Source organism: Vanellus vanellus, assembly GCF_965231255.1.
Source record: "Vanellus vanellus genome assembly, chromosome: 7".
Lineage (NCBI taxonomy): Eukaryota > Metazoa > Chordata > Aves > Charadriiformes > Charadriidae > Vanellus > Vanellus vanellus.
The window spans coordinates 11152175-11178055 of record NC_138912.1 but is presented as its reverse complement, the minus strand read 5'-3'; the positions used below and the strand labels follow the sequence as shown (position 1 = coordinate 11178055).

General features: G+C 37.4%; 1 protein-coding gene across 6 annotated transcripts in view; it reads left to right on the top strand.

Annotated features, from left to right (window-relative positions):
• Positions 1-25881, top strand: part of VTI1A (vesicle transport through interaction with t-SNAREs 1A) — a 293522-nt gene that overhangs the window by 46419 nt on the left and 221222 nt on the right. For 3 of the 6 annotated variants that reach the window (XM_082486272.1, XM_082486274.1, XM_082486276.1), the window contains exons 4-6: positions 11570-11647; positions 18046-18066; positions 22923-23007. In XM_082486272.1, coding sequence (XP_082342398.1) covers positions 11570-11647; positions 18046-18066; positions 22923-23007 — 184 coding nt within the window. The remainder of the gene's footprint in view (positions 1-11569; positions 11648-18045; positions 18067-22922; positions 23008-25881) is intronic. The other 3 variants (XM_082486273.1, XM_082486275.1, XM_082486277.1) reach the window with 1 other exon arrangement.

The window sequence follows — 25881 nt, the reverse complement described above, 5'->3', positions numbered from 1 at the left end:
ATATTTTTTTTTCTCTTGATCTTTCAGACTGAAATACATCTTACCTGTTGAGTTCTTTCTTACCTTTTATTGAACTTTCTCCATCTGTTCTGCAGAAAGTTTATAACAAAATATTTCCAACCTGCAAACTGATGATAAATACATTTTTAAAACAAGAGTATATTGATTTTCATCATCCTGCTGCAACTAAATGTTCATTTGCGGTCAGAGTCAACAGTTCTTGTAATGTTTTAGGTCATGTGTTATTAGGTATATACATCTCAGTTTAAGGGGGAAAAAAAAGTATAAACCGTCACTTGACAATCACCTAAACTTTTTCCCTGGGGCCTCTGCTTCAGAAGTCTTTGAAACTGTTGTGATCCTGTTACAATGGTTGCTGTTCTCCTCTAGAATCATAAAGCTGCCTGTAGTAACAGCGGACAATGACAATGGACAAATGGCAGCGTATGCTCTTCAAGATGACTGCTCTTGCTCGTCGTAAGGCATATGATCCTGTGTGGGATGTGAGAGGGGGAGGTTAGGAGAGCACCCAAATATCTGAGCAGAGGGACGGAACCGGTAGGGAATGGCAAAATGAGTGGTGGGAAAGGGAACAAAATATGATGTACATGATGTTTCATCACACTTAGTGATAGAAAGAGTAAGTATGGTCACACTGGAGAAAGCATGAGATAAATTGGGGGAAGAAGGTACAAACTGTGAAATGTGTAAGGCTGATGAATTATGATAGGAACGATGAATGAAAGGAAAGGAACCGGTGGGTACATCACCTGAGAGATTAGCAGAATGGTTGCTATCACTCTCTCTGTCTTTGTGTGAGTTAATTTTTTGGTTGAAATTTTAACCTGAGATTATTACATAAATTTGAGTCTGTCCCTGAATACTTAGGAATCAAAAACCCGGATATGTGTTACACACTTGGATTTGTTTTCCTTCCGTTCCTTATATTCTTTCTGTGTTGGTTTTGCGTGTCAGATTTGTGATTTGGAGTTGGAAATATTATGTTTGCCATATGCTATCAAACTTTGTTTCTCTTTGTATTAAATCATCTCTATTTGATGCTAACAGCTTTGTTATACCAGAAGTTTCTAAACTGTGCCATGCAAGAACAGCTGGTGGGGTGGAGGGACAGATGTTTGGTCAAATGGTACTGGGCCTTTCTTGCACTTCAAAGGAGCCGCGTGGAGATATAATATGACTATAGAGTGCAGTTCTATTTTTCTAATCTGAGTAATTTAAATATCTGCCATAGTTTATTAAAAGATTGGGAGAGCAAATGACCCGTATGAGGAGAAACTAGAAAGCGATTTATTAGATAATCTTTCTCTTACTGTGGAGTTTACCCCGTAAAGATGAGAACCTCTGAATTAAATTCATATTGCCAATATAGGCCCCATGGAAGAGATGTTGCAACATTCTGTGATATAAATTAATTGCTTTTGATATTTTAATTGTTACCTTCTTTCGTTGGAGCTTCACTTCAGTTTTGTTCAAATGAAAAGTGGGATAACTTTTCAATTTAATCTTTGCCCTGATATTGAGATCTGAACACCATTCTTCTTGTGCATGAATGCTTGTTCAGTTGCTATTTAAATAAAAGAAGTATTATGTAAGCAGTAACCATCAAGGTTTATGAAGTATGAAGATCTTAGATGTACCTTAAACTCCCTGCGCTGCTGATCATCAGAAACTGGCAGCGTCTACTGAAATGAGAATCATTCCATCCCTGCTCTGTTCCTTAAGATTTCTCCTTGTTATCCATTAATGGCCACTATAGGAGGCAGTACAAGTTCTGGACTAATTGAAGCTTTGACTGATACAGCAGTCTTTATGCAGTCTTACATAAAGTGAGGTTTTCCTTCAGGTTCACACTACATTGTCTTGACAGTGAAAATCTGGGCAGCGATAAACAAGATCAATAGAAATGTGTAAGCATCGTTGGTGACAACATGGGAACAGGGACAAAACAGAAATACACAGTGAATTTTTTTTTAGTTTGGACATCAGTATTTACTGGGAAATGAGCTACTGCCAGAATCGGTGTTTCTCATTATTCTTTTTATTGTATGTTTGTCCACTTAGAAGCAGAATTTCTGGCTATGCTACAGGTAAGGGGAAAAATAACAAGTTAGTTGAAGCCTGTTTGTCAGAAAGATGCTTTACATGCCAAATATTTTGTAAACACCAGTATTTTGTATGAATATACTGCATTTCTGTTACACGGTGTTATGAGGCTTATGACTGAAGTTCTGAAGAAATAAACCAGGTAGGGGAGGTTTTGACACAGATGTGTGCATTGTAATAATAATTTTGTTTCGTCTGTTTTATGCACTTTATGAAATGAATATTGTTTATAAGTATTTTCACTGAATGGGGAAGACTGAGGAACTCAAGTGCAGAGGCAGTACAAAAAGGAGGAGGACTTTAGTTAGATAAATTATAGGTAGTGGATTAGTTACTGACTTTTATCTCAGGTAGTGTAAAGCAAGAACTGCTAATCATCAGCTTGTGATAAAACTAGAAAATGCCGTGTCTGAACATCGGGCTAGTATTTTATCATATTAGCTATTGATTTAACACAGCATGAAACAACTGCTTCTGTCCCAGTAGTGCCTAGTGGGGAGCAGTGAAGGTACAGATTTACTCCTCCTTCAATCTGCTGCAAACTTCAAAGCCCAATTGTGACCACTTAACTACTAAAATTACTGAACTCAGACAATTTTTCCCTTTTTCAAATAAGGCAATGTGTCTGTGTGTAAGCACACATGGAAGGAAAGGAATCCCAGCTAATCATGTCAGGGACAAAATAATAAATCCAGGAAGCATGGACAGTAAGATCCAAAAATCAGTTTTGACTGGGCCGTTTTATACACAAAGTATTTCTCATTTTCCTTTTATTAATCAATAGTTTGAGCTAATGTGCTTATGGTCCAAAATACTTGCATTGAAATACACAAAGTACCATGTGGGTAATTCGTATGCAAACCAGCTTAATTACACTGGTTTTCTATTTAAATATTCTTTGTATTAAGCATTCTTTTATTTTGCATTTAATGATGAAGTCAGAAATTATTCTCTGCTACTCTCATTGATCAGGGTTTTTTTTATATTTATTACGATTAATATTTTTAGGGCTCAACTGAATTTTGCTTATTCTGTGTATTAGTTGCAGGAATTAAAAAGCATGTACTGGTATACAGGTGGAAAGCTGCCTCTGAGAGAGAGTGTGTATGCCCAGTGAAAAAGGGACAGTGCCTAAAAATAGCTTTCTATGCACTAAAAAGTATTCTTGGAAAGGCCCACTTAAGTTTCTTTGGTTTAAAATAGATCCTATCGGAGTGGCACAAATGTGGGTGGGACACTCCAGCTGCCTTGGAAACATCTTATTCATCTGCCTTGCCCTCGTTCTAAGTGTCCGAAATGAGATCTGTCTTTATGGTTCCCTTTTGTTTTTTACTCTTGGAGTTCGCAGTGGACAAAATGTCTAATTTATTAATAGAATTGAGCTCTGTAGCAAAATTGTCCTTTTAACTGAAAAGCCTAAAAAATACCTGCTTTTTCCTAGGCTTTACCTACTGCTAGAAATCCAGGGAGTGGGAGAGCTGGAAAAGATGATGGTAGCATTCAAGAATGGCTAGTGCTTCAGCCCAGTTATAGATTTTCGTTACAGTTGCCAGTCTTCATAGTGTCTGGTCTGCAGGTACAGGCTGATAAAGACAATTAAGTAACAAATGGAGGAAGGAAATAACACTTGGACGCTGCTTTTTGGAAAAGGAAGGAGCTGGTGGAAAGTACCAGCAGATGTCTTGTTACTGTTAGCAGTGGGAAGCTAGGCTCCAGATGGAAATTCTGGCCGAAATTAAGATATTTTAATAAACATTTCATGTTTTGGTTTATCTGAGATGTTTGTCATGCTTTACCATGACGTGAGCTAATTAGCTTTCTGCCTCCCTAAGACTTTTCTCTCCCTGCTGCACTGTGTTTGAGAGCACTCTTTTTAAAGGTTGGCCCTTATACTATAAACTTCTCCCCTTGGAGGAAAATGGCTTGGTATTTTCATATTCTCAATTCATCCCTTTGCTGGTCCGAGACACTGGAGTTTATCTTCCATTTCCAAGATTTAACAAACACGTATGTTAATTTGGGACCTACCACAAAGCGTAAAGTTTTTGGACCACAAGGCAGTCTGACATACATGACCGTGATGCGTAGTTGCTCCTTGCCCTTGCATATGCCAGTTCTAAGTGCAGATATGCTGCAGCTAAAACAGACTCAAAATAGGCTTATTTTTGCAGCCTAACTGTGCCGGTCTTTAAATTGAAGTTATTCATGTCTAGCAGAGACTTCTGGAGAACAGCAGCCTATATGACTGTCTTCCAATGCCTGCTGTGACTTTTTAAAATCTGTTTGAGGAGTGAGAGTCTTCTAGGATTTGATGTAGAGACTGGATTCTCTTCCGTGATGATAACGACATCCTTACATTTCTAGAGATTAGCCTGAATGTGAGTTGAGGACCGATTTATTGGTCAATGCTATGGGTTTAGTTTTGGCTGTTCCTATTCTTTATATTCAAATTTCTTGTTGATGCCACAGTCTAGACCCTTCTCTTTTGCCTCCAAGTGTGGACCTATGTTATAAAAGGCAGAATTTATCTCACTTAGATCCCCTACGCCCAAATAAATAGTCAGGTTGTGGATTACTTTGAACCTGTACCAAGTGTGGTCTTACAGCTGAGGTATCGTTATTTTCAAACTGGTATCTGTGTTTGGGAGAAACATTTTCTCCCTCTCACCGACCTTGCCCTTGCCTTTTCTTCCAGCATTGCTGATTGAAATGACTGTGGCAAATAAGGGTCTTCAAGTTGCAAAACTATTGTCAAGAAATTAGGCAAACAAATTCCAATATTTGCTATACGTACCAAGGCAAAGGGCACTAACACAAGCCCGCTTTTAATTTAGCAATCTAGATTATCAGACTGATCTTTGAACATGCAAAAAGGGTGGTTACAAGGAAGCATTAGGCTTTTCTAGTAGGTGAATCTGAGAAGGAATGAACTTGGGTGATCTTATGCACAATTTAGAGGCATTTCCATTGACTGAATAGGCAAGTTGGTGAACTTAGCCAGCTAAGTAGATTTGTAAAGAAAGGTTTTATAATGAAATATGATACTATAATAATGCTCATTTGAAGGAACCAATAGAAGGCAGTTGTATGAAATATTGAAATTAGAGTACTGAAAAGCATATTACAGGAGCAGACTAGCAGATGTCGGTAACAGTAGATAGCCCAATAGCTGCAAGTTGGCAGTGCCAAAGGCAAACATCCCTATGTTGGCCTACAAAGAGTTTACAGTTACATTTGCAGGAATACTCGGTCACCCTCCATGAGTCAGCTGATGCCTGGCACGTTGGTTTTTGTTTGTTTTTTTTTTTTTTTTGAGATTATGACAGAAGCGTAAAAAGGCAGACAAACTGTTGTGCAGAGCAGCCCAAAGCTGAAAGCACCTTGGAGAAACTGAATTCTGATGAAAGAATGTTGGGAAATAGGGCATGGTAATGCAAACAAGCAAAAAGATGAGTAGTTATAATTTATAAAAAAGAAATTGATGTAAACACCAGGCTAAGGGGAGTTATCCATTGTTATGTTTGGAGGGTGCTATCCAAACCCAAGCAATGATTATCTGAAGTTTTCCATATTTGGATTTATAACTCTTGTATTTCATTATATTACTCTTCCGTAGATGCGGTCTTGTTAAATTGGAAGCTATGGTAGCAAATTTTTGATCATCCTCTAAAAAATAGAATGGGGGAGAGGTCAGTTAGTTTCAGACCTTTGAATTTTGAGAAATCTTTCCTTTTCTAGGTTAAGTTTAAAAGGCAGAGCTCAGGTAAATATAAGCTTGTTTTCTAAATAAAAATGTCCTTTTCACAATAGAAATCATCCTCTGTTACTCCTCAAATTCACAGAAATGATGAGTTACGATTCTCTCACAGGTCACCTGTTTTCTTCCCTTCCTCCAGCATGTTGCAGTCTGGCAGGTTGTTAAGCATCAGCCATGTTGGTGACATCCATGGTCCACTGGTCACGAGTTTGAGATGGAAGTCGTTTTGTGGGTAGAAGCTGCATTTTTCGCAGCCAACATACTACAGCGGGTTGCATCCTCATGGGGGTTCGCTTGACCTTCCTCCCTGCCCTCACCCCATAATGAAACTAAAAGTGTGTTTGATGATGATTATGGAAAAGAAGGTTTATAGACCTGTGACTTCTCCTTAAAATGGGTGATAGTATCTCTGCGTTAATTTCACATTAGCGCTTGAAGTTTGATTTCTCTCTGCTGTTGTAGGAAGCCAATGACATTTGGTGGAGTGGCAGAGTACAGGTTTAAGTCGTGCGTTTCTCTTTCTGAGTTGCCGGCAATCTTTTTTGTGTGTGCCTGCAAGGAGGGCGGGCAAGACCAGGAGTGGTTTAGACGTTGACTTCTGCCAGCCAACGCGCACTGTTGAATTCATTCTTTCAATCAGAAGTTTCACAGGATTTGTAGAACAGGTTCTATTTCCTCTTGGACAGAAATGTATCAGCTTTGCTTTTTTTTTATTTTCATAAGGAAATGCCTGAAAGTCCAGCATTGCATCAGGTCGTATAATAGCACTATGTGATCATTTTCCTGCTTTTTACACATAATCGATAAAAACTAAGCTACTTAGGAACAGGAAAACCCCTTTCGAATTGCAGTCTGAGGTGTCTAGTCTATTGTTCCTGAATCACCTTTACAGAGAAGTGTAGAAGGTTTGAAAACTGAAGTTTGAACACAATTTCTTAAGCAATTTCAATTATTTTATCTCCTGAAGAAGTGTTTTTGTGTTTCTGCTTAGATATAAGCTTTAAGATCGTTAAGAAGGATCACTTATTTTTCTTCTAAAGTTGTTAAACTGTATCTCTTCCACTTCTGCTCAGCGAAAATACTTAAGTATCGATTTTGAACAGCAGAGATGAACGTGTACATTCTGCAGTATTTAGCAGTCCGTTTGAGGATCAGGTCACTTTTTTCTCCTTGCTTTTAGCAAGAGCAAGGGCAAAACTGGCTACTCTTAAAGAACACAAAATAAAATCTCCATTTATTCCTACAGATTCTTTCTGGTTATCCTAATCTCAAGTATTTATTTACATCTAGAGCAGGGCCAAACTCTGAAACACATGCCTGAAGATTTTTGTAAACCATTTAAACGTATACTGGGAAACGCTAATGAATTTCTATGAAAGCAGATGTTTGTGGGTAAATAAACCTTGTTTGTTTATGCGTGTTTCACCAAAAAAAAAAAAAAAATCTGCTTAATCTGTTCTTAAAACAACGAGCCTGGAAGACGGAGATGTTAGGACGAAAGGATTTGCTGGGCCTTTTGTCTGAAATGCACCTGGTTTGCCTCTCTGTTCAGGGGGCCGCGGAGCGTTTAGGAGGAGGAAAGCTATTCTTTACTTCAGGTATGAAAACGTGCGATACTTTATATCAATTATTCGGCTGATTGCGGAAAGTGCGTTGGAGTGAGGGGGCATTGGCTAGTTCTGGCCTTCGCTAATGGGAACATTTCAGAATGCGGATGAGTAATTAAAGTATAGAATGCGGAAAATTAGGCCAAAATTGAATGGAAATGAATAAGCATGCGTTCTGTTGTGCAGATGTTGGGAACAGATTATTTTGGATACCTCCTTCTATCTACATCTTATTTGGTTACCATGTAAAAATCGGTCATACACCATGGAGATTGTTTCTCTTCCCATTGCCTTTTCTGGTTTTATGTTGTGATGTATCTGTATAGGTAGTAATTTAGCAAAATATCCTGTCTGCCAGGTGTGGGAACTAGCTGATTGTATTGTAATACCAGATCATTACTTAATTCATATGCAACCTAGCCTAGCACATGGAAAGCATTATAAATCTATTTACAGTGTGGCTGGTCTGATGATAACATTGTATTAAATTCCCAGGTGAGGCAATTTAAGCAATTGCTTTGCCATGTGTAGGCCATGGAAATTAACTTCTCATATGCTTTAGTAATAGACGAACTTCATTGTTATGCTCAGATTAGTAGTATAGCAGAATTCTTACAGTCTGGTTACATGTACCCTACTTCACATGTAGAATCATACAGGGGGGTGGTACTGCAGATCACAGATCTTAATTAGTTTAAGCTGAGTTAATTCATTTCAATTCTAATTTAGCTGTGCTTGCCCATGAACACATTGAGTTCTATTGGGAAATGTTAAGGCTTGGGTCAAGTAGACGGATTGTTTAAAGCCAAATTGCCAGACAGAACTGAGCAAGTGTATCTGTTTGAACAGGGCTTTAAGAAAATCACCCAATCAGTATGCAAAAATCCTGTTCATAAACCAGGAGAGATCTGCCTGGAATCAGAAATTCCTCCTTGTCGGAAGGTCTGGGTACTGTACTACATTTAAAACAGCCCCTGAAACTTTCTCTCTCTTGAAGTTCTTGTAGAAAGCAGCTTAACCCTTTTGTGTCGTCGTGTGTTCGTGTGCATGCCACACTGGAATGCAAACCTGTACACCGAGTTAAAAGCACTTGTGTGCTTAGGCTGTTTGTCTGGGTATATACAAGAAAATACAAATTACAAGGAAAACTTCTATATATGACAGACCTTTACAGGCAAAAAACTGCACGCAGAACCCCTTAAACCTATACTGAGCTGCCCAGAAACGCCTTGGATTACAAACTCTGTAAAGCTTCTGTCTTTTCTAGAAACATACATATAAAGTACCAGTAGACAGTGGTAACTGACAACTAAGACTAAAAATGTTGACAATTTCTTGATTTGCCTGGTTAGCTTATGTATAGAAGTCATTAACTATTTATAAAATGCATTATGAATTGGGTTCCTTCAAACTGTAGCAGAGTATGTGACATTTCCAGCTCAAACTATCATTCGTGCATTTGGCTAAAGTACATATTTATAAACAGCTGATAGTTATGAACTAAAAAAAAAAAAATCTAAAAATTATTCCGTTATTGAGTTTGGACGAACCGAACTAATTTTGGTAGCTACATTTAAAAGTGTTCGCCTATAGAAATAAGAATAGTAATTCAAGATATTGATATTTTGGACAAATCCTGAAAGAACAAACGAACACTTTAGTTCAAAGGCCTTTCCTTTTATATTATTGATTCATTTGGTAGTGAAACTGTGATCAAAAGTAGTATCAAATTATTTATTGATTATGGCAAAGAGTTATACCTAATTGTAGTCAAAGGGTTATTTCTTTTAATATAATTGCTGATTTTCAGATGATGACAGATTATTGCAATAAAAGAACAATGATACAAATATATTTATTAAGTTCGGTGGTGATGATATAAAGGATTATAAAGGACATCTAAAAATTGTACTGCTATTAACATTTATTTCTTTCCCATGAAGAGTATTCTTTTTCCTTTCTTCCATGCAGACTCCTATGAATGAGAATATCAGCCAGTTAAATCTTTCAAATAAATGATGTGTAACCAAGGACCATCTCAGTCTCTACATATAATTAGGCAACTTGTTCGCTGGAGAACAAGCTTATGAAGGATCATGCTCCTCATCTCAGTCTAATAATGATAAATACATTCAACACTAACAGAAGCAGTGGGGCTGAGTCATTTTGTGAAATTGGGAGAAACTGTACAGTTGAACTGCTAGACCTCAAATGGGAAGATTGAATCTTAATCAGAAAAGATGATTAGATATTTATTGGTATATATTTGTAATTTCCTTCCTTGTTTGATGTGTATCAAATAAAAATAGGAAAATAATATAATTGAGCAATCTATGCCAATTTGTTGGCTTTTTGGTGAAAAAAGAGAAAAACAAAACCTATCTCCATATGATATTCTTGCATACTGTGGAGTGTTTTAGTCCCCCATAGTGATGAAATGAATAATTTAAACAGGCAGCTCTGATACCACAGCCTGTTTAAAGGTTCTCATTTCCTTTAATGCTGTAGACTACTTTAGCTTGGTTAGTATGAAACTGTGACAGCTGAGATCTCCAAAAGATTTGGCACGATTCAGCCCTTGTAGTCGGTCCATGGTATGCTTTGTCCTTGCTACGTACATCTGTAGCTTTAGTATATAATCTAGATCTGAACGCTAGCAAGTGAATCACAAACTGGTAAGCGTTGTAACGATGATGGTGGTAATAAAGGGTGAACTGCACAGGATAAAAAGCAAAAATGTGTTTCTCTGAGATGACCAATACAAGGCTTACTCTGCCGCTAGGTTCTTAGCGCAAGGGGCGACCCACTTCCAAACTTCTTTGTCACAGAGGTGATGAATTTCCCAGTGCTCAGTATAATGTCTAGTGGGTTGTTTCCTGTGCCCCAGCCCCAGCACGGTTTTTTGTATGATTGTCCAATTAGGGAAGGTTTGAGAAGGCATTTGTTTTTGCTGAGTTCCTACCGGTAGTGGCTACCACGGCAGAGTGTGAGGGAAGCTCCTGTCCATAAAGGAAGGCCCTACAGCTTAGTTCTTGCTGCTCTTGGGTGTCTTCCTCTGAAGAAGTGTAAAACTGATCATAACCACACTCAAATATAGAAAGATTTTAGACAGTGTGTTAAAAATCCTTTCTCTCTTTTAATGGCAAGTGTAGCAATATTAACGAAGGGCCTGTTATTTGGCCAACAGAGAAATTGAAAGCTGGGCTGATGTTCTCCTTATGGACCTTCCCGTTGTTCATTGAACGTTGTGCTAGCTTGGTAATCTTCAGACATTTGCTTTCCATTGCTCGGCACTTGATGTGTATCAAATCAGTATCTAGTTTGGAATCAGTATGATGATCAGTTCATGAGCAAATCTGGTGCTCATAAGCTTTAAATGACGACTGTCGTTAACGATCTAATGAATGACTGCCTCAGTTTTGTGGTATTTCCGTGAACTGCTGTAAACCAATGTCACCTTGTACTGTTGTTTTCTTTCCTTTCTTTTGCCCTTTGGTTTCTGGTCCTTTCCCTCTATGCCTTCATAGCCTTAGCAGCCTAGGAAGCACTTGCTAATTTTCTACATCTTCAAGTTCAACCAGTTGTGTCAACTGTGTGTTGTTCAGGTTTTTGAGGTTTTTTTATATGGGAAAAGCTCAGTCTTCCTTTCCTATTTAATGGCACCACTGCAGTGTTACACTGAGTTCTGTGCCCAGCTGGCAAGTGTTCTTCAGAGCAATACATTTGGCTCCTACACATGCGTTTCTGCCATGCTTCTGATACTGGTGTATGTTTCTTGTCAAGGTTACCTGATTATCAGAACTGGGATCACACATTATGTACCTCGAGCTTCACTGAAACCGCTTTCATTGCTGAAATGTTGAGGATGTGACTGCCTTAGAAATGCTAAGGTTTTGCGATGCAGATTTGTCAAAATAGAGCAGTTGAAGAACTTTTTAATAACTTTTACTTGCAGATTATTATTTTTTTTTTTAATCAAATAGGTATCCATTAGGGGGCTCTCGAGGTTTAAGATGATCAGCCGTGATACCAATGGCTTCGGAGCTTTACTTCCTAACCCTTTTTTCTTTTTGTTTTACAGAAAAGGTCACGGATCGCCTACAGTGATGAGGTGCGGAATGAGCTCCTAGGGGATGACGGGAATTCCTCAGAGAACCAGGTAGGATGCTAATCAAGAAGCCCTAGTGGGTGGCTGGAGGGTGAAGGAGGTCACTGGCACACTGGGCTTCTCAAGCTGCTCCTTAACAGCATTAGCAACAACTCATGTGGAAGTGATACTGTTTAATGCAAAGCTGGGGTCTTAATCAACTTCAAAATGTTTCTTGGAGATCTTACATTTAACCCTTTAACTTGTGATCACTGTCTGCTATCTTAAAAAAAATCTTTTCTTCTCTTTTCTTTATTATTTAGTACTTAAGAAATAACTTGAAACGCGCTGTTTGCCGACAAAGCCAAGGTCTTCACCTCAAACACATGTAAAAGGAATAAAAAAAGTACATAATGCAGCTTTGATAATAATGCAGTATAATTAAATCAACACTGGCAGGCAAAACAAATGAAAGTGCACTCTCAGAATTAGTCAGTACCCCACTCAGTTTCCTTGTGTGATTCCTTCCCTAAACAGATTTTCTCTCCTTGTACCAAAAACACAAGTTGTACTAATAAGAGCGTGCTTTCATAATGCGTGTTGTACTAGAACACAGAATGCTATCCATCTCTTTTAATGAAGGAAAGCTTGATAATCCTGAGGCTTTTCTAAAATCTTGCACCCGTATTGTTGCTCTACAACTCCGGTGAGGATCCTGCTAGACTATGGAAAATTATAAAGGCAACATTATATTCAGGGGACTTTGACCCACCTGTTAATATTTCTTTTGGTGCTGAAACTTGTTTGACAAGCCCTGTCTGAAAGCAGGATGTTTCTTTTCTTTTTGAAAATCATGTCAGCTGTAATCAAAGTTGTGCATTTTGAGGTAGAAGTTAGTGAAAAGTTTTCTTAAATATCAGATTTTCTCTTCTGACCGGATAGAATTTAAATTACTTTGGTACTGAAAGTGAAAATTATTTAAATGTTTACTTGACAAATGCAATATTAAATAAGGAAACAGATCAGAACCATGTTCGGAAATTTTTAGTAACTTCTACCATCAATATAAGCTCAGGTCCACTAAGGACAGAAAAAAAGAAAGACTTGGAGACTTATCCCCATGCAATGAATTTTAAAACACAGACCCCTTAAACGTTAACCTTATACAGTATTTTAAATGTGCTATGTAAGTTTTAAACTTTGTAATAGACTTTAATACATACATTAATTAAATTATACACAGGATACAATATATCTGTAGGTGCAAGACTGTAGTAGACTGTATAGCAGCTCTAATATCTATGTGAAGAGTTAAATTTAAAATATATTAATCTTCATATTGATGGATTATAGCAAGGGGAGATTCCAAAATTTGAATAAAATAAGGAGGGGGTTTTAATCCCTAAATAAGGAATTTATGGAAAGGATGATTTTAGGGAAGAGTTTCACAGTCTGCATGTCATGATTGTAAACTCAGTCCTGTGAAAGTGTTAAGATTCTCATTTTATTTCTTTTAAGGTGCTGCTATTTTTACATTTCAAGAAAAAAATGTGTGAATTCAGACATAAAAGGGCAATTGTGATAAGAAGCTTTACTTATAACAGAATATCTTATGTGTAGGGATGAGATAAAATATTTTATTTTCACTTTTTAAGGAATGGTTAAATAACTGGTTCACATGTGCACTTTTTGCGAGTTATGATCTTATTTCTAAATGTGATGGAAGAAACGTGGTCTCATTTCAAGGAACCAAATGATACCTTTAACTGTTTGTCAACACGAGATTTTTCTTCCAAATGACCGCTTCTTAGACAGAAGAAAATTTTGGGTGGTAAAGGGGTTTTATGTAGTCTTTTAGGTAATCAAAATCCTATAATCCTACTTTTCTATAACCCAACTTGAAATTGCTACCCCTATACCTTGAAAGGTCTGAATTTCTTCCTTGAAAAATGTTATGAAATATCACCATAAAGGAGCCACCTAACTTCTTTTAAATATGTGAATGCCAGTATTTTTTAAAAAATACTATTTATTGTGTTGTTCCAATAACCAATCTCACGATCTCTTTTTCTTATTTATCATTATTTATATTTGTATATAATATATCATTATTTATATTTGTATTTATCTTATAGGCATGTAGTTACGGGTACAAGCAGGTAGTGCAAAAGCTTCAGTCAGATGTTGAGCTTATCAGAATGTACAGCTATCCAAATGAAGTGTAAGGTTTGGGTACTTACCATATAGTGAACACGTTATGTCGACGTATTTAACTCAGTAACCCCAGGTCTGATACGCGTTCACTCTATACATTATTATATCAAAAGAAAACTTGGACTAGATGATGAAAGGATGCTCAGAGATAACTTACAGCCATATAAAATATTGGAAGGTGTTTCAAATTCCTGCTTTCAGTTTGTCTGATGGAAATAAATATAGGTAGATGGACTGACCCTCACCCTAATATTGTAGGACTTTTACTTCTCAGTAAATTTGGGTTAGGTTAAATTAGTTAAACTGAAAAACGGTGAGTTTGTTTTCCCCAATTCAATCACCAAATGGTGAAAGGGGAGAGGAGAGGAGAGGAGAGATTCCTCTTCTGACAGAGGAGCTGTTGAAAAAAGTTGCCAGCTCAGAACTGCTCCTGTACCGATCCACAAATGTTGGTAAAATCTGGCAATAGAAATGCTGAATATCTGGTTAGACTGGGGTGTTACCCAAGAGAAACAAGAGCTATGCACTGCACGTTTTAGGTATGGTCTTTGTCGTCATGATAGATGTTTGTGTAATGTTTCTCGTGGAGTGAGAAGACAAAAGAAACTTAATGTGTACTGGCTAGTATGACTATAATAAGTATCTAGAAGTAAATGGGGCACTACTGCAAAAATAAACAATTTGGATTTTTTCTTTATTCAACTTCTTTTTTTTTCAGTTGAGTTTCAAAGGTACAATTACAGCAAACCACAGCCAAGTTATAATCTATAGTGAACAGGGTCATAGGTATGAGTTTCCAGTTGTTCTCCCAAGAAGAAAGACTGAAGTACAAAGAACAGATTGAAGAATTAGCAAACGATGAGTTATCTTTTGTCTTCGTTTTTCCAAACTGTCTTCCTTAAGTAGCAGTCGTCATGTGCAGATGGCACCTTAGAATACAGTGGCCTTATAAAGATTATACCAAGATTTAACTAATTTTACCAGATAAAGCATATGGGAACAACTTGTAAGAAGTTGTAAGAATTATACAAGTCTGCTCTTCGAAGTTTCTTTTGAAATAAATGCATCTTTGTTTAATGAGATAGGTAGTGATGTAGTGCTCTTTAAGCACTTCAAGTTTAGTAAAGTCATTGCTTAGTATACGGTAATTTTTTTCTTAATTTGAATCAGGTGAATGTAGTCAGATGAGGCACATAGAGGTTGAGAATCAGGAAACATCCCTTCTCACGTGGAAAAAAACCCACCTCACAACCGCAAACCCAAAACCCTACTGTGTACATTGGGTTGTTATTTATTTTCCAGGAGTGGGCTTTGTTGCTTTCAAGTCTTATTTGTCATTCTGCCCACCACCGTTTATCAAATCCCTTGAAAGTTTTGAGTTTTTCAGTGCAATGATACACTACTTAAAGTTGTGGCTTCACTTGAACAATCATAGAACTGTTTCATGTGGCGATTCTTATGTTTTTTAAAAAGTAAATGTTGAGTTAAATCAGCAATGGTTCTTGACCAAAATAGAGTCAGGTACAGTATTGCCAACTTTCTTGAAACATAATAGTGTTCCCTTCTCTTTTGCAACTATGTTCATTAATAACTTTAAATAAATTTGCATTAGGTTAAATTGCATGTCCGTATACACATACACTGCATATGTGATTTGTGGTGAACAAATATTTCGTGGCTACTTAATTTCTGACTACAAAGTTCTGATAATATTAGATTTGGGCTTGCTGTGCATAAAGTGTGTCAAACTTCAGCTACAGACCAGGGGGTGAAGTTGGTCAATTTAATTCCCCAAGATCTAAAGAAGGTCGGTATCATTTCATATAGCCCTGGCAGAGCAGATCATTACCAGACACAAATCTGTTCGTTACATGCCGAGGGTTTATAGCAAAATAAATAGACTGTCATCATAAGTTCAGAAAATTGTGTGTTCGACCCACGATAATGTGTAAAGGGCGTTTAATAGAGTTCAGCATTTATTCGTTATCTATATGCGGACAGAGACGGCGGTAGCGTTATCAGCTTTTTTAAAAAAAATTCGGTAGTTTTCTATGTCACGTGACGTGCCTCACAGACACACACACACGCACGCACACACACACACCCCATCTCGCTCTCTGCGGCGCAGTTTTGATTTTAGTCACAGCAGAAGGCTTAGCCACAAGAGATTCCACTGGTTCAAACCAGCGTAAACCTGATTATTTTTTTTTAGCCTACAAAGGAACAGATTACCTCTTGTATCGAATTCTGCATTGCAAAAAAAAAAAAAAAAAAAATCTTTGTTTCAAAAATATGCTGATTATCATAACCGAAGATGGTGGCTGCACACAGCTTAGTGCTGTTTACAGTTGAGCGGGAAGCATAATAAAAATAATGTTTCGAAACAGGAAAGTAAAGGTAACACATTTTCATCAAGAGCATTGTTAAATGGGGGAAAAATACATCTTTTGTTAATTTGAATGAATATCTTTCAGCCAATGTTAAAAAAACCCCAGACCCTCTCCCATTACTTAGCTTAGCTGCAAATCCCATGCAGAGCTTAAATTCAGCCATGCAGCACAAACCAGATAGAACATTTTTGTTTGGGACCTATTGAAAAAACAAATGTGCAGCATTTTAAATCTCTCACTGATTATAGCAGGGTGGCATGCCCAAACGGGCTCTATCGCGGGAGAGTAGTTTTAAACTTTGGCCCTTTAAGTATCATAGTCAACTGAAGAATGGTGGCCTCAGAAAGAAAAGATAGCTATGTGATCAACTCCCAGATCGTCTCTTTCTAAAGAGCCGTAATGTTTGCCTTTTTGGGGAAAAAAGGGGGGGAAGATCTGGAGAAAGAGACCAATTTATGATAGGCCAACCACTTGAATTTAAGCGCCGGTTTGGCGGACAATGCAGTTTTCTTTATAGCAAATTCTAGCAAAGTTCCTTTAGCGACGCACTGAAGAGCCGTTTCGGTTTAAGTCCCCGTAGTAGTAGCCCTCCTAATTACATCTCGTTAGAGCCTCGTTGTCCGTTTTGGGAACGGGGTGAGGCGTAGGTTCGGTTTTAGATGAGCCATATGAAACAATAGAGAAGAATGGAGGTTCTTTTGTTTCCTTCATGCTGGCGGGACTTTATTAGTAGTAAACATTCTCAGCTTACACACGTGTTGAAAATTAGTGTTATAAAACTGTAGGTGAAATAGCAGCATAAACTGAGATAATGATGTAGCTGTTGTAATTTCGCATTCAACTGGAATCGGTGAGAGAACTGTAATTTTTTCATAAAGAGCCACCCTTATACAGACATTTGTTGTGAGTAATTATACGTTTTGTTCCAGTACAAATAATTTCTCTCTCTCTAAGGGGAGAGCTTATTACAACATAGCTTGATAATCAGACTGGGGTTTTATTTAGTTTTACAGTAAACCTGCGAGAGCAATATTATTAATAATGTTAGATTGTGTTGATTTACAAGCATAAATTGATTAATATAAGTGTATATACTATATAAGTATACACACACACACTATGTGTGTGTATATACATTCACTGTGTAGTGGTCTGGGATTAAAGACCTGGACTGGGTCTTTTCTGAGGGAAATGTGTTTCATGTTGTTCCCTATTCCTTTGTCTATTTTTAAATATGCTATGCAATAAATCATAATTCTGGGCCATTTAACTAAGCTGCTTCTTATATATTTTTTAACTGGAAAAAAACAGACTCTATGAGGTTCAATAATAAAATTAGATAACATGGTCACATTAGAACTCAGGTATATAAAAATTGAAATACCGGTTACATGCTATAAAGGTGCAGTCATCTATTAATAAGTTAGATCTGCTAGTAAAATGAGAAATCAGTTGTCACAACTAAAATATACAGAAAACATTCTGAAAACTTGTATATACAAAACCACTTCAGCTGTACAGTCTTCGAAGAGAGGAATAGTAAACTTGTTTTTTTCTTTATAATATAGACTTCTATGAAGTCATTCCCCTTTATTTCATGATGGTGTCTTAGATGTGGTTTAAAAGAGAATTTCACACTATTCTCTTTGTTTAATGTGACAGTGTGAGAAAGTGATCTTTATTCGTTCAAAAAACTCTGCATGTAGTCTATGTTTAGGTTCTTTTAATGTGTTTGTCTGTGATTTTTAAATGCTAAACATGTAAACAGATAAATTGTCAATGTTAATTCTGTATCCTGTCACACAACTGATCTTTCTTTCCTGCCATTTCTTTCCTTTTTATCTTTTTTGTGCGTTCATGTTGCAGTTGATAAAATTACGTGAAGAGGTGAGTACTTTCTTGCTTTTTGTTGTCTAGCTTTCCCTTTAAAGCTGAGTTTCTAAATCTGAAGTAGATCTTTTTGTTCATTGTTGCAGGGAAATCTGCACAAAGCAAAAATATTGATTACATTGCTTTAAAATATTCACTGTTGTGCCTCTTTTTCCCTAATAATTGTATACTTACATAGGAATCTCTAGATCAAACCTTAGAAATTAACATTCTTTGATAGTGGAAATTTTTTTAAAGGCACTAGAAAAAGAAGGGGAAAAAAAAACCCTATTATTTGATCTCTGCTAGAATACCATGATCAAATCAGGTACAGTAATAATCATGTTTGCATCACAAAATCTTTGATAGGGTAAATACATTTATACACTGGTATTGAAAGTGAAAGCATTGCTTTGGTAAAAACCTGGGCTGAAACACTCTAAAAATTCCACAGTATTTCACACCGTTTTGAGTTTGGTGTGAGGTATTCAAGTAGCTTAGGTATTATATTGGATATTGTATACCCACTGTAAAAACAGTACAGGTAGACCTACACACGCATATCAATATTTATTATTTATTTGTGAGTGCTGTAGATCTGTAGGTGTAACACTAGAGATCAGTATTCCAGAACACCTTTCTTCCAGCTGTAAAATGACTCATAAATATTTAGAGAGAGAAGCCTGTTTTAATGGCCAGTTCCTCAAATGTTTCAGTATATTTTCTGAACTTAATCTCCTCTGTTGCTTACTGCTGTAGCAAAGCAGGTATCTGAACTGCTCTTTTTTTATTATTTCCCAATAGCTGCCAAAAAGAAGGTCTCGGCAAAGTCCAGATTACTTATAGGTCAGATTTCTGAAGGGTTTCGTATGGAGAATTTGAACCAGTGAAGTATTTGAATAAATATGTTTAGAAGCAGGAGTATTTTAACATCACATATTTGTCTGGTATCTTCTTTTTGAAACGTGTGTGCCCAGACATATCAGTAATGAATACTGAGCTCTGCAGGAAAGGATTTGTAAGTTTTAGAAACGGTGATGACAAAGAATTCTAAAGTAACCAGATTAAGGACAATTACAGAGAATTCTTAAAAACCAGGAAGATATTTGTGATATAAAGATTCTTTCACTAGTTCCCTGAATGCTTTATTTTTCCCTCTTCGTGTGGAGCTGATATTAATATGTTAAAGCTACAGAGTAAAACAGTTAACAAAAAAAAATTAAACAAAATAAACATATAACCACATGAAAGCCCTCCCACCACTGCTGAGCTCCCCTCCCCAATAGTCCCAGGATTTAAACAGATGACAATATTGTTGCATGGCTTTGTGTAGCCTGATTTCTGCGACTTTTCAGAAGAAGGAGGTTCGTTTGCTCATCCCTTTAACACCACCTGCACATCGGCGCCTGTACTTTTGTAAGAGAATATAGTAGGATCATTTTTTGCTTGCAAACGTAGATTATTGTTTTATAAACACGAAGGTTCCCAATTTGTAAATTTACTCTGGAAATGTAATCAGATACAAAGAACAAAGCTGCTGCTTAACTGCTCTTCTGTTTGAAATAGCTATGAAGGCAAATAAGAAAATTCAGGATGTTGTTGCAAAGGGCTGCAACTTGGGAGCTATACTGAGCTCCGTCATACCTTTTGGAGTTTATAAATCTTCCTTGTTAGCCACCTAGAAATTTTTGACGTTGCTTCTGGTAATTTTCTTTTTTGCTTTTCCCTGCTGGCCTCATAAGTTGCTTTTTCTTCTCTCTGCGTGTTGTGAGAGGAGCAGCCAATAGAACTGAATAAGGGGATTTATTATTTCGTCTAGATCAAAATTGTGCAGGTAGAGAGAGAAATAATTTCAAACGCAATTGTTAGCATTCTGTTCTCTGCACTTAGGTACCCACTATGTGTTGGCTAGGTTGTAATTGCAACGGTGTTTTTATGCCCAATGCAAAATGCACATTAAAGTTTAAATGAAGGCTAGCACAGTGACTCAGGCATAATTCTCGACTCGTCACATAGTGAAACATCAAGGCATCCCCAATTATAGTTCTCCTAAGGAGGTATGAACTGATCTTAAAAGAAATTGTGGTTTGCCAGACTGTTTGTTAATAAAACCTGCGCTTCCTCTCATTACGGGGCTCAATTCTAGCACACTAACCGTACACAGGCTTCCACCGAGGCTGTGTCGCTCTGTCTTTTGAGCTCCTGAGATCTCAGTTTGAATCCAGCCCACATGGAATGACTAAATCTCTAGTGATAGCCTGCCACTTTTGCAAAACTTCCTTATATAACTCCAGATAGAAGCTGCGAGACGCGCTGAATCACCTCGCTGCCCACCTCGCAGAGAGCAGGGGCTGCTGCGGGAGAAGGAGTTTGGGGAGGGGTGGGAAGCAGTTGAAAGCATCAGCTGCTGCCGCGGGACGTTGATTTCGGGACCAAAGGACGGGGTGCCTCCGAAACCAGTGTAAATAACACCACCCTTTGTAATAAAAATTAGGTTTCATTATATAGTGGCTTGGGCGGGAAGGTTCTGAAATCGGGTAAGAAACAGCTCTGAGTTAACGTCCGCCCCGAGTTCACAGCGCTTCAGTGTTCTAATTGCTTGCAGCAAGACTGAACTGAAACTGTAGGCTTATAATTTACTTTTCAGATTAAATGCAGCTTACAGAGTCTATAAAAGTATAGACTTAAATGCTAATTCTTTCCGTTGGGTAGCTCTTCCACATTGTAATGTGAAATCTGATTATTTGCCCCCTCTCCCTTAACATAGCAGGATAGCCTTTTCATTTCCAGTATGCCACTACAGCGGTACGCGTCTCTTCTGTAATTATAATGTTCTACTCCTTGTGCTCCCTCCCAGCCTATGTTGTTGTGGGTTTTTTTTTAAAGTATCTTCTCTCTAACTTTTAGGGTTCTTACCTTCTCAACTCCTTCTCTATATTCCTCTCCTTTTCTCTTCTACTTTTCTTTCTTGAGAGACATCTATGTAATAGTGTTAGGTTTCTGATGTTTTTTACAAAGTTTAAAACATTTAACACTAGTTGTTCTTTAATATCATTTAGGGAGGGCAGTATTTGGAGAAAGGCACTGCAGACTTACTTTTTTTTTTTTCTTCTAATGGGCAATCGAGAGGAACCAGCAGATGTTATGAAAAGGTGGCTTTAAAAAAAAAATTAAGCAAAATTAACACTAATTATCTAGATTGACCATAAGTCCTAAGAACATGCACCACTGTAGTTGCTGTCGTGATTTCAATTACAGCATTGTAACTTATGCTTTTAAATTTTATTAAGTGCTTGTGCTGATTTTTTTTTTTCTTGGTGGCCTGCCCCCCATGAATGCAAAAGGCTTTTTTGCAATTTACTCTTAACCTATCCACTGTGTATTAGACAACTCTATTAATTATTATAGACTGTTATTGCAGCTTTCCTGACCTTCACATTGGGTCCTATCTGTGCTGATCTAAATGCATTGTTTTAATGATTTCCAAAAAAAAAAAAAAAAAAGAGAGGGAAAAAAAAAAAAAGAAAAAATTCAAGGCAAGCTTTGATGTGGCTTTAGCTGCCTCGATCGTCTGGCCGCATCTCAGAGATGTGTCACCTATGCCGGGAGGGAATAGGGAAATCACGTTTTGAATGGTAATGATAACATACTAATCACTTCCTTTCTTTGAAGATAGAAGCGAGATATTCTGTCAGCATCCCTGGCTGCTAGAGCTTGGAGGCACTGGTCTAGGTGTATTAGCTTAAGTGTGCATGTCAATACAGCTTGCATCTCCCAAGATCCATAGGGGCTCATTAGAGCAAGGTAGATCGTTTCGGTAGACAGCCACTCAGATAATATGTATGGCACCTCCTTTTTTTATTATTATTAGAAAGCATTTCTTCAATTTTTAAATGACATCTGTCAACAAGGCAAAGTTGTCGGAAATATTTTTTAACAAATATCCAAGATGTTGTTTTTGGGTATAGGGGTCCTTGGAAAGGGGGGTGTGTGATTACCTTACTGGGGGGTGGGAGGGGGCTTCTATTTTTTGATGGCTTGATAAGAGCAAATCTAGAGTCAAATTTCCAAAGGAAATGAGCTTACATGTTAAAATATTGACATTTCGGATGAAGAATAAACTAATGAAAATAATAGTTTCACTTTTTCACTGTTCCAGACTCCCCAGGTGAAAATGTATTGGAAGACGCATTTTTACTAGAGTTTATTGTTATCTCATAAATGGGCAAATGACTTCTGGGAAAAATATCTCGTACTTGCGTCTGTGTGTATTATTTATATATTCATATATATATTTAGGCATAAGAGATGTAAATCAAGAAACCGGTGTTTTGTTTCTACATCTTTTTACATCAAACAGTCTGAAGAATATTCATGCTGTTCAGTATTCTGTATGAATAGCTCGTTGTTTTTATCACCTCACTTGAGGAGTACACATAAAGGAAATATATCCTCTGCTGAAAATTAAGTTCATGTTAAAAACTACCACTTGCATTTAAAGTGATGGTTTCATCAAACTGTAGTTGAATAGAAATCATGGGTGCTGGCATACGTGTGTCACAGGGAAATCCATTTTGGAAACGCTCTTCAGACAGGTTTCCCATATAATAGTCGCATTCTCTTTTGTGAGTTCATGTAATAAGAGTGAAGCACGTATTCCATGTTTCAAAACAAAAATGATTGGTACACATAATTATGATTGATCATAGAACCTGCCCCTTCCAGTGGTCCTCGTAACAGGCTCTTCCATAAACTATACGTGGATGTTTTTATGTTTTGGAATATGAAAGCACAATTAAAAAGGGGGGGAGAACATTGTAGACTGCTGCCTGATTATTTTTTTTTTTTTCTCTCTCTCCCCTTTTCTTTTTCAGAGGGCACATCTGCTCGATAACACAGAGAGGCTGGAAAGGTCATCTCGGAGACTAGAGGCTGGATACCAAATAGCAGTGGAAACCGGTAAGAATTCTGAGAGTGAGCAAATTGTCTTGCTTATGCACAGCAGTCTTCACAACACATGACATTTCAGGGAAACTTCAAAGGCGAAACAGAGACAGCAGCCCGAGATGTGGTTTACATATTGGGGAGACAATTGGGAGCTTATTTGCGCTTATCTTTTTTCAAGTTAAAAGGCATGACATCTACTGAAAACAGTTCCTGAGGTTTAAAAGTATACATCTGAAAAGAGATGGAATACTTTGTCTAAATTCTACATTTGTCTTAATATGCAGTTACATGTTGTCAGTTTACCCACCCGCAATGATTGCTAGCACACACTGCAGCCTCCAGTTGTTTTTGTCTTTTACTTTTATTCATATATGTAAAAAATACCATTTTAATACATTTATAAGATATTAACGACAGATGATATATAACAAGGTTATCAGCTCAATTTTCTTGCAATCAGTTCAGTGACTGATTATGCAGCTGTTTCTGTGCGATGAAAGAAGTAAACAAACCATACCCCAAAATACACAGATGGAATAAAATTAAGGGAGAAGGCTAAACTGAGGCTCAATTATTGAATTAGCGCGTTGTTTTTTTTATTGAATGCAACTTTTCAGTTGGTATTTTCAAAATGTTTTTACTAGGTTTTAGCAATTTATAGTGGATTTGTTTTTAAACCAGCAATAGTTAAGCCTCCAAAGTCTAATCCCCTTAAATAAAGCTTGTGTAAAGTTACAGAAAGTTTCAGAAAATGTATGTTGGAGCAGTGAAGTAATTTTCTGGCAGGGAGTCCCAATTCGTTGATATATTCCAATATCTTTTTGGAATTCAAGCCTTATTTAAGAGGTAAATTAAGTTGAACCCTTGTAGAATTAAATATGGCTATGTTAAATGAATGGTATTACTGAAGCGCCTGCATTTTAATTATTCCGGGCTTAGTGCTGTACACAGTCATGAAATGGATGTATGGAACATACAGTGTAGATTTTGGAGGGGACACGGAGAATTAAGTCTTGTATTTCAGAGGATGACACGTTAGTACAGATGGACGTATGATAGCAATTAAGTTTGCTTTCCTGCAGATTTTCAGGTCTGTTCTATCAATGGTCATAACTTTTTTTTTTTTTAGAAGGACTATTTTAAACTCGTCAAAAACCGTTCCTGATCTGCTTTAGTTGAGCCTGGATCTTTCACAAAGGAAAAATATATAAAAATTCAGACTAATCCTTTTGGGGAAGAGGTATCTTATAGCCTTTTTTACTTCATGTGGAATTTGTTTCATAGAGATGATGATCATGTTAACTGCCATTGCATATCTCCATGGTGATCTCCCAGAAATATGGTTGGAGTGCAAATGTATATTTATATGGAAAGGGTGTCTTTCAGTATCAAAAGCAGGTGAAACTGCATTGAATTCCATAGAGTCACACTAATTCACCCCATCTTTGTGTCCATCATTACTTTTCATCTTGAGCAGAGATAGATATATATATATATATATAGTTCTTGTTCCCTAAACTCTGTGAAGACTGGGAGCGTAGCGATATTATGTGACATATTATTATTAAATAATTTGGAGATGATGACTTTGGAAATATTAACTTCATTGTAATGTAGATTTTTGCAGAAGATTTTTACGGAAACAGATTAATTATATTTAGTTCCTGGCATGGATCGTGATGATTCTAGTTATGAGTGAATTTAGATTAACTGAGTGCAGTGGAAAGAACTTACTTGTGGAGTTAGTGTATCATTCTGACTTGAGGTGTCAAAATAAAATATTCCATTTTGGAGTTTCAATTCATCGAGTTGACTCCTCAGACCCTGTCTTGCCTTGATTGTTACTTTTGTTGCGTAAAGATCTTCTCTACACAGCACTGGTGAGGCCACATCTTGAGTGCTGTTTCCAGGCCTGGGCTCCCTGGTACAAGAAAGACGTTGACTTACTGGAGTGAGTCCAGTAAAGGGCCATGAAGAGAATTAAGGGACTGGAGCAGCTTTCATGTGAGGAGAGGCTGGAGAAAGCTGACGCTGTTCGGTCTGGAGAAGAGAAGGCTCAAGGGGGAGCTTATTGATGTGTTTAAATAGCTGATGGGATGGAATGAAAAAGAGGGAGCCAGACTCTTCTCAGTAGTGCTCAGTGGCAGGACAAGAGGCAATGGGCACAAATGGAAGCCTGTGAAATTCCATCAGAGCAGACGAAAAAAAATTTTTACTGTGGGAATGGTCAAACACTGAAATAGGTAGCCCAAAGTGATTATGGAGTCTCTCTCTGTGAACATAATTCAAAATCCAGGTGAGCACGGTCCTGGCTGTAGGTGACCCTGCTTGAGCAGGGTGTTGGACTAGATGATCTCAGGAGGTCCCTTCCCACCTCAGCCATTCTGTGATCCTGTGAGGAGGAGGAGGAGGAGGTGAAGGTGACAACCCTTAAGTATCTATTCTACTTTATTTATGTGGTGTCTTTTCACAATTACGGATATGTATGTGGCTTATTGTAATGAAGCTGGATGATTTTCACCTCCGGAGTAAGTCACATTTGGGTCTTTCTTATTACCTTAATCAGCAAAAAATACATATACTATTTTAACCTGCCCCTGTGATCATCTAAGGATTAATCTGACATCACATAACTAATTTAATGCAATTTCACATTACCATTGCTGAAACTTACCATGATAAATTGGAAGCTTTTTTCCTGTTTGCATCTCTAAATTGATAAGCCCTTTCATCTTATGTACAGTTGTTCATACAAGCTGAGATCTGTTGGAAGGTCTGACTTCCTTCTCTGAGCAGTGCCACTGATTCACGGGCTTTAGTGGTGTCTGAACAGGAAGCCACTTATGTCACCATCTCTAAGACACAATCCAACACTGACTGTCAGGC